The sequence below is a fragment of the Mesoplodon bidens genome (genome assembly GCF_964165515.1).
Source record: "Mesoplodon bidens genome assembly, chromosome: 2".
Taxonomy (NCBI): domain Eukaryota; kingdom Metazoa; phylum Chordata; class Mammalia; order Artiodactyla; family Ziphiidae; genus Mesoplodon; species Mesoplodon bidens.
The window spans coordinates 9109739-9124211 of record NC_138177.1 but is presented as its reverse complement, the minus strand read 5'-3'; the positions used below and the strand labels follow the sequence as shown (position 1 = coordinate 9124211).

General features: G+C 39.7%; 1 protein-coding gene across 1 annotated transcript in view; it reads left to right on the top strand.

Annotated features, from left to right (window-relative positions):
• CDC73 (cell division cycle 73) overlaps positions 1-14473 on the top strand; it is a 92506-nt gene continuing 78033 nt past the window's right edge. The window contains exons 1-6 of the mRNA XM_081226452.1: positions 1-291; positions 2977-3082; positions 6466-6535; positions 8326-8388; positions 8472-8524; positions 11658-11746. Of these exons, the coding sequence (XP_081082578.1) occupies positions 161-291; positions 2977-3082; positions 6466-6535; positions 8326-8388; positions 8472-8524; positions 11658-11746 (512 nt within the window). The 5' untranslated portion in view covers positions 1-160. The remainder of the gene's footprint in view (positions 292-2976; positions 3083-6465; positions 6536-8325; positions 8389-8471; positions 8525-11657; positions 11747-14473) is intronic.

Genomic DNA, 14473 nt, shown 5'->3' with positions numbered 1-14473 from the left:
CCTCAGCTGCTGTCGTAGGCGCGGACCGCTGCCAGTGCGGCTGCAGTTGGCTCGCGGCGGCGGCGGCGGCGGCCGAGGCGGGGGCTGAGGCGACAGGCGAAGAGGGCGGCGGGCGCGGCGGCGGCGGAGCCCGGGGCGGGCGGCAGCGAGGGGGGCGAAGATGGCGGACGTGCTCAGCGTCCTGCGACAGTACAACATTCAGAAGAAGGAGATTGTGGTGAAAGGGGACGAAGTGATCTTCGGCGAGTTCTCCTGGCCCAAGAATGTGAAGACCAACTACGTGGTTTGGGGGTGAGTCCGGCGCGGCCGGGGCCGGGGGACGGCGGGGCAGAGTTGGGCGCCCCCGGGCCCCCTCTTTCCGAACCCCTCCCCCCGTTCCCTTTGGGGATGGAGGAGAACCGGTGCTCCGGGGAAAAAGTTTTCCCAGGAGCAGAAGTTGCACTTGTAGGTGAGGAGGGAGCTGGAGGAGAGCTGTCTGCAGCGGTGCATCCTCTGAGCGTCGGGGGAGGGTGCCGTGGCGGTTTGTTTCTGCCCGTGTGTGCCGAATGCTGGCTGCGTGCATAGGTGCAGAAAGGAGCGCACCGCCGGGTGCCCAGAAGTCTCTTTTTTGTTCTTTAGTTGTTCCTTTCTCTACGCAGCTGCTCTGTAACTATCTCTGCTGGCCCCTTGCAGCTCCTGATCTATTCCTTCTCCTTTCCCGATTCCCTCAAGCAGAGAGAAGGGAACCAGCTCTTAAGTTAGGACGGGAAAGAGTAGTCAGAATCTGTTGGAGGTGAAGGCAGGAGTTTCCTCAGGGAGGAAGTTAGTGCTGAAATGGAGTAATGGGAAAAGTAAATGGGAAAAGACTCTGAAAAAGAATAGATATATACATATGTATTACGGGGAAAAAAAAGAAAGAGAGAGATGTCTGATCATCGTTGGGGGCCTTTTGAGTGATATTTCTCTCAGTGGTGTTTCATTTGGATAGCTAGAACCCTGGGCCAGAACTTCCATACTCATTTTGTTTGATTGAGTGGGAGCAGTGGGCTTTAGGAAGAGTTGATGAAAAGCTAGGGGAAGTTTAGTTGGTTGGTTTTTATTTTTTTTATTTTTTATCTTTTGGCCTCGAGGGCTTACGATTTAATTAGCTTCGTGAAATATTGATGGAGAAATCATTCTGAGTTTTCTGTGTTTTTTCTCTTCCAGAAGGAATTTGTCCAGACAGAATTGCATTTGATTGAGTTTTAAAAGCAACTTTTAAGAGTTTGTCTGGGGAAAAGAACTTGATTTGGGCAGTGCCAAACTAGAAGAGGTTAGGAGCCCTTTGCCCCGCCCGTAAGAGCTAGGGGCTGATTGGGTTTTTAACTGATTGGTTTTTCTTTAAAAAATGGTTGAGTACTCGAGGCTGTTCAATCTGAGAACTAGGAAAAATTGTGAGGAGCTGGGTCGGTGCCTCCGAGGAGGTTACCTCGATGAGAGTAGAGGACATAAGACATAACTTGCTAAGAATCTCATTCCCGCTCTTAAAAGAGCAGTCACTTCTACCTGGGGGTGTTAGGGAAGGTTTCATGGACGTGTGTTTGGCATGTAGACATGCTACAGATTTTTCTTGAATAAGTGAATGAACAAATGAATAAGCTTTAAGGAATGGATAGGAATTCTGAGGGTGAAATGGTGGGTTTGGTGTTCCAGGATGAGGGAACTGTGTGGTTAAAGGCATGAGAGCTGGAAAGGAAATGTTTGGACAGCCATTCAGTGAAGCAAGTCGTGAGAAAGGAGTGCTTAGGATAGTAGATTTCAAACTTTCACAGCAGTGTATCACACCAATACAAACATTTTCATTTACTGTTATTCTCTGTGCACATGTAAATACACACATGTAGGGCTTCCCTGGTGGCGCAGTGGTTGAGAGTCCGCCTGCCGATACAGGGGACATGGGTTCATGCCCGGGGCCGGGAAGATCCCACATGTCGCGGAGCGGCTGGAGCGGCTGGTCCCGTGAGCCATGGCCGCTGAGCCTGCGCGTCCGGAGCCTGTGCTCAGCAACGGGAGAGGCCACAACAGTGAGAGGCCCGCGTACCACAACAAACAAACAAACAAACAAAAAACACACATGTACATAACATTAAACAATTTGCTCTTATTGAATGCAGTGCAATCTATTTTTTGTTTTTATATATCATAAAGAAATACCAGGTTGTGACTCATGTATTATACTTCACAGGACAACGATTGATAAGTGGTGTGTGGTTTGAAATATATTGATTTAGAGGAAAAGTGGAAACAGGCTAGAAAAGTCGGTTTGGGGCTGTTTGTATTGGGCGGTATTCAGATGAATTTAAATAACATGTGGATATTTCTAGATGGAGAGAATGTAATAGGGAGGGTGGGATTGGACACTAACTTTTGTTGAGCAAGTAATAGTATGTGCTTGCAATGATAGAGCTTGCACCCCTAGACGACATTGTTTTATTACAGGTAGAATTAGTTTTGGTTTTACATCATTGGTTTAATTTGAGGGATGTCATAAGACTCAGATGTCTGAAATTAATTGTTGTGTTTAAGAACGTTGTTCAGCAGTATCTTACTTAGGAGACAGGATACATTTCTTGGAAGTTTAGCACCAGTCGTAGTTGTGCTTCTTTTCATCAGTTTCATTGTCTTTTCTTATGGATCCTCTCTAACTGATTAGGTTTTTCTCTCTCTATTGACAAAGCCCAGAACCTAATTGGGCCAAATTCTAAAAAGTCTGTAGTAATAAAGTATGAATATGGCGTGCTTTCCTTACTTCTTGCTTTTTGTCACTATCTACTTTTGTGTTCCTTTTGCCCAAATGACAGTTCCACTTACTAAATTTCATACTCTACGTGTATCTTTGTTAGCTATGTTAAATCCGTCGTTGGATAGCAAAGTGAGTGTAGATAAATTAATACACATGATTAAGCCGAAGGAGTTGTATTAGAATTGCGAGTAAAAATCTTGTCTTAATCATTTCAGGACTGGGAAGGAAGGCCAACCCAGAGAATACTACACATTGGATTCTATCTTATTTCTACTTAATAATGTGCACCTATCTCACCCTGTTTATGTCCGACGTGCAGCTGTAAGTAGAATTCATTTAAAAACTCTTTTGATTTGATAGTTGGTATCCTTTGGTGTGGATAACTTCCGTCATGGGTTTTAGATGAGAAGAATGAAAAGTTTGTTTGTATCTCTATGAAAGTCTCCTGGAGGGTCAAAATTAGATAGATCACTGTGATTTATGCATATTTTTTAAATCTGTGATTTTTTTACATGTAAGATGTGGGTAATGTTTATAGCAACAGAAGTTTCAAAGCTGTTTGTAGGGATGTTTTAAAAAATTTATGAGCCTGTGGAAGGACCTTGATATTCAGAAATCTAGTTTAATTGCAAGGAAAAAAAATTTTTTTTGCATCAAAAAGAACCAAGTTTAGTAAACAGCTTTTTAAAATGAATTTTTAATCAATTTTATAAACTTTTTTCATACTTAATTGATAAATTCACTTGTTTTCAGATGCTTGAAAGATGCCTGCTTTCTGTATCTGAGTGTATGAACACTGTTTTTCTGAACAAGAAATATATATTTAGTGTCAAGTATGTATTGAAAAAGTAATATGTAGGGTGAAACTATTTAAGACTTTGGAAATAGTGGGATAAAATATCAGCATCTCGCTTTATAAAGCTATGTTAGCTCATATTAGATCTTTAAAAACTGAATCAGGCACTAATTAGAATGTTTTGTTGGATAAGTCCATTCATTTTGGGGTAATAAAGATAATCCAGACACTTGGTTTAGGTTTAGATTACGTCTCTGGGGAATGGCCGTAGTACATAACTGATTCTGTAATTGTTAACTGTGGGCCTTAGGACCTTTGGTCACGGAAGATTTAACTATTATATTTCTTAAATATTTGACAGATTGAAAGGGCAGAATTCTAAAAGTCTAGGGCTCTACAAATTTTGTTTTCTCCTGACTCCTTTGTATTATTTGCTCTTTCTTGTGAGCAGACCATTTCTGAAATGAGTTTTTCCTACTCATAGCCCCTATTTTAGTGTGAATAGACTCATACTTTTTTTGTTGGTGATAACATATATATAGTTCATTAGTGACCAAATGATGAAGTATGTTATAATACTTAGACACAGTAATTTAAAGAAAATCAATTCAGATATTTTAACTATTTACGATATTCCATGTAGACTAGTTTTTAAAAACAAGCACAAAAAAATCGGTGGGCTCTTGTTTATACTCATCAGCAGAAATTAAATTTTAACCTAACTTTTAAAAAACAGATTAATTTTAAGTGATTAAATATAGTTTATCTCTATCATTGAGGAGCATGTACAGAATGTTTGCTGCAGTGAAGTATAGTCAGTACTCAACATAAGATAATTAGCCAGGGATATTAAGGGTTCTTGTTCATTGTTGCTTATATAAAGTAACAAAGGGTTTATAACTGTATAATCCCGTAACCACATGTTTTTCCCGTACTCTGTTGTCCTTAGTTTACATTATAAAAATGGTAGTGAAGGGCTTCCCTGGTGGCGCAGTGGTTGAGAGTCCGCCTGCCGATGCAGGGGACACGGGTTCGTGCCCCGGTCCGGGAAGATCCCACATGCCGCGGAGCGGCTGGGCCCATGAGCCATGGCCACTGAGCCTGCACGTCCGGAGCCTGTGCTTCGCAACGGGAGAGGCCACAACAGTGAGGGGCCCACGTACCGCAAAAAAAAAAAAAAAAAATGGTAGTGAAAATTGTGGTAATGATAGAATTCATTGAATTCATGACCAAAGGATGACTTGGTGCCTAAAGTATACAGTTTTATTTGTTTTGCTTACCTCTTTACAAATTGCTAATATAGGAGATTAAAGGAAAACTACTCATGTAGCACAATAGATACATTTTCCAGATTTAATTTTTCAACTTTTTCCCCCGCTTACAAAATTTATACACACTCAAGGATAAGAAAAGAAATATGTAATGTAGAAAGTAAACAACTGTCGTTAACATTTTTCTGTATAGTCTCCTGATTTTTTCCCTGTGCCTAAGCAACACATACCTATTTTTTTAATCATTTTCTTTTTTTTAGTTAAAATGTAGTCGATATACAGTAATAAAATATTTTCAGGTGTACAACATAGTGATTCAACATTTACGTACATTGTGAATTAATCACCACAATAAGTCTAGTAACCATCTGTCATCTTACAGTTTTTGCAGTATTATCGAGTATATTCCTTGTGCTGTACATTACATTCCCATGACTTAGCTATTTCATAATTGGATTGTTTGCTTTTTTTTTTTTTTTTTTTTTTGCGGTACGCGGGCCTCTCACTGCTGTGGCCTCCCCCGCTGCAGAGCACAGGCTCCGGATGCGCAGGCCCAGCGGCCATGGCTCACGGGCCCAGCAGCTCCGCGGCATGTGGGATCCTCCCAGACCGGGGCACGAACCCGTATCCCCTGCATCGGCAGGCGGACTCTCAACCACTGCGCCACCAGGGAGGCCCTGTTTGCTTTTTTGACGTTGAGTCGTGTGAATTCTTTATATATTTTGGGTGTTAATCCCTTATTGGATATATTGTTTGCAAGTATCTTCTCCCATTCAGAAGGTTGCCTTTTCATTTTGTTGATGGTTTCCTTCATGATGCAAAAGCTTTTTAGTTTGATGTAGTCCATTTTTTTATTTTGTTGCCCTTGCCTGAGGAGACGAATCCAAAAAAATATTGATAAGACCATGTCAAAGAACACACTGCCTATGTTTTTTCCTAAGAGTTTTATTGTTTCTTAATTCTTACATTTAAGTCTTTAATCCATTTGAGTTTATTTTTGTATATGGTATAAGAAAGTGGTCCAGTTTGATTCTTTTGCATGTAGTTGTCCAGTTTTCCCAGGACCATTTATTGAAAAGCCTGTCTTTTCCTCAGTATATGTCCTTGGAACATGTACTTATTGTTAATTATGAAAATATAGTTTTAGTGGCTCATTTAGTTTATTTGAAACAGTTCAGTTACCATATTTGGAGGAGGTCTGGTTTGGGTGTGAGAAAAGAAGGCACTTTGGAAACTTTGAATAAAATGAGCAAGCAATGGGACTAAAAAGATATTTGTCCCAAAAAACAAAACATCATGAGTAAAATTAAAAAAATAAATACTTAGAATAAGCCAAGGGACAAAAAAGACTGTAATCGGTATTTCAAAGAGGATAGGGTTATTGTTTCATTTCTAATGCTTATCTTTTTATATCTTACTGGAATTTTGAGGATAAAGTTACCAAAAATTAATATGCTTAAAAATTGTCAAGATTTTATTAGGTTCTCTCAGCCTAATTATTTTCTAAAAAACATGATTCTAAATATATGTTATCAAGATATGTTGGAATAAAATTCAGACGTTACAGGATGTTGATCTTTACCAAGTTTCTTATAATTGTTATTGATTTGATATCTATTTTAAAATTTTGACTTTAGACTGAAAATATTCCGGTGGTCAGAAGACCTGACCGAAAAGACCTACTTGGATATCTCAATGGTGAAGCATGTGAGTAATTTTTTAATTGCTCTCACTCTTAAATAGACATTGTTGCTTTTTTTTTTTCTCCCTGTGAAATAAGAATTAGTGGGAAGAGATTGTGGATTCCCACTAAAAACTTCCCCTACCTGCAGCTGTGTCCACATGCTGTCTTCTCCTTCCTGTTATAGTGGATGCACTTGACTCTTGGGGCCAGTCACCCCTTCCCTGCGTGTGGGTTTCATCTCCTTTCGCACTCTCAGAGACTCTGCCTTTGCACATTGCTGCTTCTGTCTTGCATCGTCAGTTCTCTTTCTTCTGCACCATTCCCTTTAAAACATACACAGTGGTCTCCCTCATTAAAAAAGTTCTCTGAGACCCCCTGTCCCCCACCTTCCTACTCTCTACTGGTCCATTTGTCTTCTCTTTTTCATTACAAAATTCTTTGCAAGGGTTTTGTGGTGTCACTGCCTCCTCTTTACCTCTAATTCCCTCTTGAATCTACTCCAGTCTATCTTCCTCACCATCTCACTCAAATCACCTTATGAGCTCAGCACTGACCTAAGGAGTGGCAGATCCTTTGGTCTCTCCGCTTCACAGCTAACTTGACCTCTCAGCCTTTGATACTGTTGACTGCTTACTCCCTTTTGGAAAGCCTTTCTTGACCTGGCGTTTGGGGCACCAGACTCTTGAGGTTCTCTTTCTACTCATTGTCCACCTCACGTTTTTTTCTTGCTTCCTCATCTCCAACACTAATGTGTTCCTGAGCTTCACATTTAGAAATTCACTGTCAGCATCTTCCCTTGGATATTTAACAGGTGTCTGAAGTGTAGCATATCCAAAATAGAGTGCCGAAATAGAGTTCCTTCCCTTCTCCCCACCGACAGAACGGAAGCAGCAAGTCTGTTCTCCCGGTGTTCCCGTCTCAGTAAATGGCACCCCATTCATACAGTTGCTTAGGCCACCAACCCTGGAGAAATCTTTGATTTCTCTTCTCTCACAGCTCACGTCCATTCCATCAGCAAGTCCTTTCTTTACCTTTGAAAGTATGACAGCTTCTTACCATCGTACGCCCACCCCACTCCACCTTCCTCTTTAGACCATCGCGTAGCCCTCCCGAAGGTCCTCGCTCCACTGTTTCCTACAGTGTAGCCTCTGCTCACCACTCAGAGGGACCTGTTTTTGAAAAAGCATCTTGATTGTGTCACCCACCTGCTCAAGGCCATCCTGTGGCTTCCCATCACACTTAGAATACAGCTCATGCTCCTTTCCTGAGCTTCGCGACTGTGCTTCTGCCTGTCTCTGTGCCCTCATCCTCTCCCAGTCTTCCTCTGCCCACAGAAGTCCAGTCTTCCTGGTTCTTTAGCTTTTCTAACCTTAGAGTCTTTGCACTTGCTGTTCCCTCTGTGTTACATTTTGTTTCTCTGCATTGTCACGTGACTCACTTCTCACCACCCCATTCAGAGCTGTGCTCTAACGTTCCCTTATATATATACGTTTATGTTTTTATTTATGTTTACATACACTTTTACGAACATGTGTTGTGATGTTGGAGTATATTCTTCGAAGTTGATTTCAGTCAGGTTATCTCAGTTTGTAAGTTAAATGGTCAAAAATAGTTTGTCCTCTTACGGACTTTCTAATACAGATTAATCTTTTATAATAAAATGCTTTTAGAAGCCTGCTTTAAAACATTTTTTAAGGGAAATAACCGTATATAAAGTAAGAAATATAACAAATCTTGAGCATTCACTTGTAATTATATCCAATACGTGTCTTCAAATATTTATCTTCTCACAGAAATCTTTTTAAATCTTCAGCAACATCGGCCAGTATAGACAGAAGTGCCCCTCTAGAAATAGGTCTGCAGAGATCTACTCAAGGTATGTCTTGTTGCTTGTTTATATTGAACTTTCAAACACCAGTCCCCCAACTATCCATTTATTTACTTCTTTTTTCCTTACAGTCAAACGAGCTGCAGATGAAGTTTTGGCAGAAGCAAAAAAACCGCGAATTGAGGTAATGGAACTTTATTTGAAAAGTGATTCGGTTTTTCTATGGAGATTGGAATCATGTAGTAGTACGAATTCTTTGCTCATAGTAGTCCTAAGAACTTTTTTTTTCCTGGAAAAGTGGTAATATTAGAATGAACAGTTGATTAATAAGTAGCTTGAGCTATCATGTAAGATCTCTCACATACAAGCTGTGTGATGGACAAATCACTTTATTTTCTTTGTCTTTATATCCTTATGATGAAAGTGTTGGCCTAGATGAGTGGTCAGAAGACTTTTTGTATAAAGGGCCAGATAGTAGCTACTTCAGGCTTTTTGGGCCTTGTAGTCTTTGTCCAGCTCCTTCACTCTGCCACTGTAGTGTGAAAGCAGGCATAGGCAATGCATAAATGAACAGGCGAGGCTGTATTCCAGTAAAACTTTATGAAACAGATGGCCAGCCAGGTTTGGCCTTTGTGTTGTGGTGTGCCTACCTCTGGAATAAGGTGGTGTAGGAGTTTACTCCACTCTGAAGAGCTGTGAACATGAAGTCCTTATTCCAGTTACTTCTTCCAATATTGACATATCAGGTTATATGTTTTTCTGGTAGCATTTTATAGCCAGCAAGTGGAATATTAGTGTTGGTAAACAAGGGTAGTTCATGTTAAATAGAACCCTGTAAGCAATGCAGTTAACGTTGAAAAGAAAATTTGTTGACCAGCTCGTATACTGCATAAGACAATTAAACTTTAGGAGTTTAAATTGTATGAGTACAATACTGTTTATTTAGATTTGTAACAAGCCCCAGATCAGTTGCATATAAACCCTCTGAAAATGGAGGATCATGCATTAGAGGCACACTTAAAATCTGAGCAGTGACTGAACTGGCTATGTATCAATGACCAGTATAGGAATAACACTTGTAGTCACCAGCAGTGTTAACATTACTAGAAACTTAAGTTTTGTCATTTCACACTTACATAAAAATCAAATAGTTGTACCTTTTGCCTGCTTCATGAACAGCAAAGCATCCACAATTAAGGATAAGAGAGGTAACTTAAAGGGACAGGGTTGGTTGGTAAGTACATACAGTAGAATCACTGACAAAATTTGATGCTAAGATTACATAATTTTACTTAAGGATACTCTGAGACATGGACGCAATGTTTTTCAGATGATAGCGATAATTAGCTCGTTGTTATTCTGTGCTAGGTGATACTGTATGTACTTTATGTATATCATTAACTCATGTAATCCTCACCACCACCTCCTGAAGTGGTCAGCACTGTGCATGTCATCTGTGAGCAAACAGGCTCAGAGACAAGTGTCTTGCTGAGGTGCACAAAACTGGGATTAGAGCCCAAGCAGTGCGGCTCCTACCTAGTCCACCATGCTGGGTACAAATTTTGTGGCAGTAAAACTGAAATTTTCCCCAACTCTCTTTGTGTGTAAGGAAGTTATAACCCACTTTGTACAAAGTGAGTGAATATCGGACTTCCCTGGTGGCGGAGTGGTTAAGAATCCGCCTGCCAATGCAGGGGACACGGCTTCAAGCCCTGGTCCGGGAAGATCCCACATGCTGCGGAGCAACTAAGCCCGTACGCCACAACTATTGAGCCTGCGCTCTAGAGCCTGCGCCCCACAACTACTGAAGCCCACGCACCTAGAGCGTGTGCTCCGCAACAAGAGAAGCCACCGCAATGAGAAGCCCGCACACCGCGACGAAGAGTAGCCCCCACTCGCTGCAACTAGAGAGAGCCCACACATCAACGAAGACCCAACGCAGCCAAAAATAAATAAATAATTTTTTTAAAAAAAGTGAATTTAGAGATACCATTTAGTTGGAAAAACGCAAACTTCATGATTTAATTATTTGAAAAAAAATTGAACATATCAGAAATGCAAAATTGCTAGGATCTGGTAACTTTAGAAACCAGCAAGAAATAGCATCATAAAATGCTTTCCAGAGCATTTGTAGGGTTAAAATGAATTACATAAATAGCTATTGATATATTACATAAACAGTTTTCAGTTCAGCAGATCTGTATTGAGGACCTGCTGGACACTATGCTAGCAGAGAGAAACCTTAGGATCTGGTTAAAACCTAGGCTGCCGTTGTCTCTAAAATCAGTCTCCTGAGACTTCCTTGGTAGTCCAGTGGTTAGGACTCCCTGCTTTCACTGCTGAGGGCCCGTGTTCCATCCCTGGTTGGGGAACTAAGATCCCCACAAGGCGCACGGCGTGGCCAAAAAAAAAAAAAAATCAGTTTCCAAAGGAACTTGAGTAATACGTGTTAAATCATTCTTACAAATGGAAAGAATTTAATGTTCTTGTTAAAATATTAATCTTTGCATTCATCTCAGCAATAGGCCTGTTTCGAGTTTTACACGGTTAGAACACAATTGGAGCACATCTCTCTGGACCTCTTGAATGTACTGGTGGTTATTATACAATTTCATATTTGTTAGCCATAGACACTGACTCTGGTTCTCAGTTTTCTTGTTTGTTGAATGTGGGCATTGAACTAGATCAGAATTAGTAAGTTTTGTTTTTAAGTAACTGAACACTTTTCAGACTGACTTTTACCTGAGATTCTAATATCTAAATGAGGTAAAAGTCGAGCTACCAAAGTTGAATTCAGATAAGAAGTGGCTCCTGGGAACTTTGTAGGAAGCCCCTGATGTTCTGAGGAGCATACTTTGAAAACCATTAAAGTTTCACGTCTGGTGTTTTGTTCTGTGCTGATAGATTTAGGACCTGGGGCAACAGATGAAAAAAATCTAGACCCAAAATGAAATTTTTGACTGTGGCAAAGCCTTCTCGTAAAATTTAGTTATAAACTTCCCTGAAGAGAAGGAATTTATTTGTTGTATGTTATCTTTCTGAATAAAAGTAGCTATGATATGTTATGGGAAGAACACTTAATCATAGAAAAAACTTACTAAAGTTTATTTGTAAGCTTTTAGTCAGTTTTAATCTTACATGATCCAACATATATTTATTATTGTTGTCTTTATGTAACTAAAAATATTTTAAAATTGACCAAAGGCCAGTGATGTCTGGGAACTTGGGTAAGGAAAAGTTATGTGCGGTGTTTTTTTCTGTTGTTGTTCTACAAGTTAAAAAAAAATTTAAAATATTCACTGAGTGATTATTTTCAGGATGAAGAGTGTGTACGCCTTGATAAAGAGAGATTGGCTGCTCGTTTGGAGGGTCACAAAGAAGGGATTGTACAGACTGAACAGATCAGGTAAGAATTTCTTTAGTAGAAACTGAGCAGTCTAGGTATATGTAAGTATATATGGAAAAAAAAGGATATTAATATGCTGTCTACATGTGTTCTTCATTGCCTTCAGTTCAGAAGATGCTTGAGCATGGTTTATGATGGGAGGATTGGAAGCCATTGTGCTACTTATGCTTTCTGGAAGCTTCTTGATTCTGTTACCACATTGATCTTTCCTTTTTAAAAATTACTCTATAATCCCAGCCACTCGTTTATCATGAAATATTTTGTTGGTTTATAGCAGTGATTAGCAAACTTTTTCTGTAAAGTACCGTGTGTTAAATATTTACATTTAACATGATTATTGATATGCTTAATTCTAGTTTTAATTTGCTGTTGTTTTCTGTTTGTCTCTTTGTTTTTTTTCCTTTTTAGGGTACTAAAATTTTGTCCCCCAAGAAGGAAATTCATTTAATTTTGGATTAAATGAATACATGCTGTAACTCCTTTCTGTCTTTTTTGTTGGCTGATTAGTTTATGCTGTTGTCCTATTTGAGGGGTTGCTAGGGTCACAGTCCACCTTCAGTGCTCCATCACTTGTGAGTAAGCACGGGACCTTAGCTAGAAGGTACTCCCAGTTCTCTCCTCTTTGCCTTTGTGATACTGTTGTCGTACATTTTACTCATACATGTGTTATAAACACCAATATGCATCGTTCTTATTCTTGTTTAAACAACTATCTTTTAAAGAGATTTAAATAAGAAAAAAAATTTATATACCCTTCCCATGCCTCTTCTTTCCTGTTGTAGACCTGTGTACCCATATTTTTTCCTTCTGCCTGAAAGACTTCTCACCCCAGCCCCCAAAAGACTTCTTTAACATTTCTTTTTTGTGGAGGTTTGCTAGTGATTCTTTCAACTTAATTTTTATTTCTGAAAGCGCTTATTTCCCCTATTTTTTTTTTTAATTTTCACTGGATATGGAATTCCAATCTACATTTTTTTTTTTTTTTTTTTTTTGCAGTACGCGGGCCTCTCACTGTTGTGGCCTCTCCTGTTGCGGAGCACAGGCTCCGGACGCGCAGGCTGAGCGGCCATGGCTCACGGGCCCAGCCGCTCCGCGGCATGTGGGATCTTCCCGGACCGGGGCACGAACCCGCGTCCCCTGCATCGGCAGGCGGACTCTCACCCACTGCGCCACCAGGGAAGCCCCAAGCTACATCTTTTTAAAGTACTTTAAGGATGTTGTACTGCTGCCTTCTTGATTGCATTGTTTCTGATTAGAAATCTGTCATCCTTATTTTTGTTTCTTTAAATATGCCCGTTTTTCTCTGACTACTTTAAAAATTTTCTGTATTGCAGGTTTTGAGCTATGTAATTATCACCTGACCTGGAGGAGTGTTCTTCATCTTTCTTGTGCTTGAGGTCCATTGAGCTTTTTGAGGGGATTTTTGGGTTCATAATTTTCATTGAATTTAGAAAATTTGGGGTATTGTTTCTTAAAATTTTTTTTTCTTTTTCCCTCTTTCTGGCCTAATTACTCGTATTCTTCTGGAAGCTGTCCAACAGCTCACTTGGGTTCTTTTCTTTTTTTGGATTCTTTTTTCTGTTCATTTTGGATAATTTCTATAGTTCACTAATATTTTCTTCTGTAATTATATTCACATTACATTTGTAGTCTCCAACATTGTATTTTTTTTTATCTCTACAAGGTGGTTAAATATGCAGTCCATGTCTTTACTTGTTAAGCATATGGAATAGTTGCATTAATTATTTTAATGTCTTTGCTAGTCCTACGTCTGTGTCAGTTTATAGTGTTCTTGGTTTAGATTTCTCCTCATTTTGGCTTGTATTTTCCTGTTCCTTTTTATGCCTTATAATCTTTGGATACCAGACATTTTGTATTTTATGTTGTTGAGTGCTAGATGTTTTTGTATTCTTCTAAATTTTCTTTAGTTTTGTTTTGGGACACAGTTAAATCACTTGGAAACAGTTTTTTCCTTTTGAGTCTTGATTTTAAGGTTCGTTATTTGAACTATGTTAATTTAGAGTAGTTATTCCCCACCAATGCAAAGTCAAGACCATTCTGAGTACTCTACCTAATGCCCCAGGAATATGAGGTGTTCAGTCTGGCTGGTGGCAACAGGTATTATTATTCATCCTGAGTGAGTGCTGGACACTGTTCCCTCTAATACTCTTGGTGGTTCTGTTCCTAGCTTTAGTTTCCACTTGTTAATGTGCTAATCAGTATTCTGCTGGAACGCTCGAGGGGGACCTTCTGTGCAGCTCTCTCTTCTCAGGTACCCTGGCCTGTGAGTTTCCATACGCCTTGTTCTTGCTGGAATCCCAGCACCATTTTCTCAGATCAGGAAATACACTGTTTTGCCTGGGTTCTCCTCCCTCTGCCATGTTGGAAACTTTCAAGGCCATAAACTGCAGCTTTCATAGGACTTACTTATTTAGTTATCATTTGTCAGAGATCACTGTCTTTCATTGCTTGATATCATGCTATTGTGTAAACTATTGTTTCAAGTACTTTGACTGGTTGTTTCAAGACAGGAGGGTTAATCCAGTCCCTGTTACTTCATCTTGGCTGGAAGTAAAAGTCCAATGATTGAATGTCCAGTGCACGTTTGATTATAGTTTAGAAAAGTATTTGAATTTGGCTCAAGCTATGCTGGTATGCTTTAGATTTTAAGGGAAAGTTGTGTAGTATTATGTAAAATGAGTCGAATACTGATGCATATTGAGCATA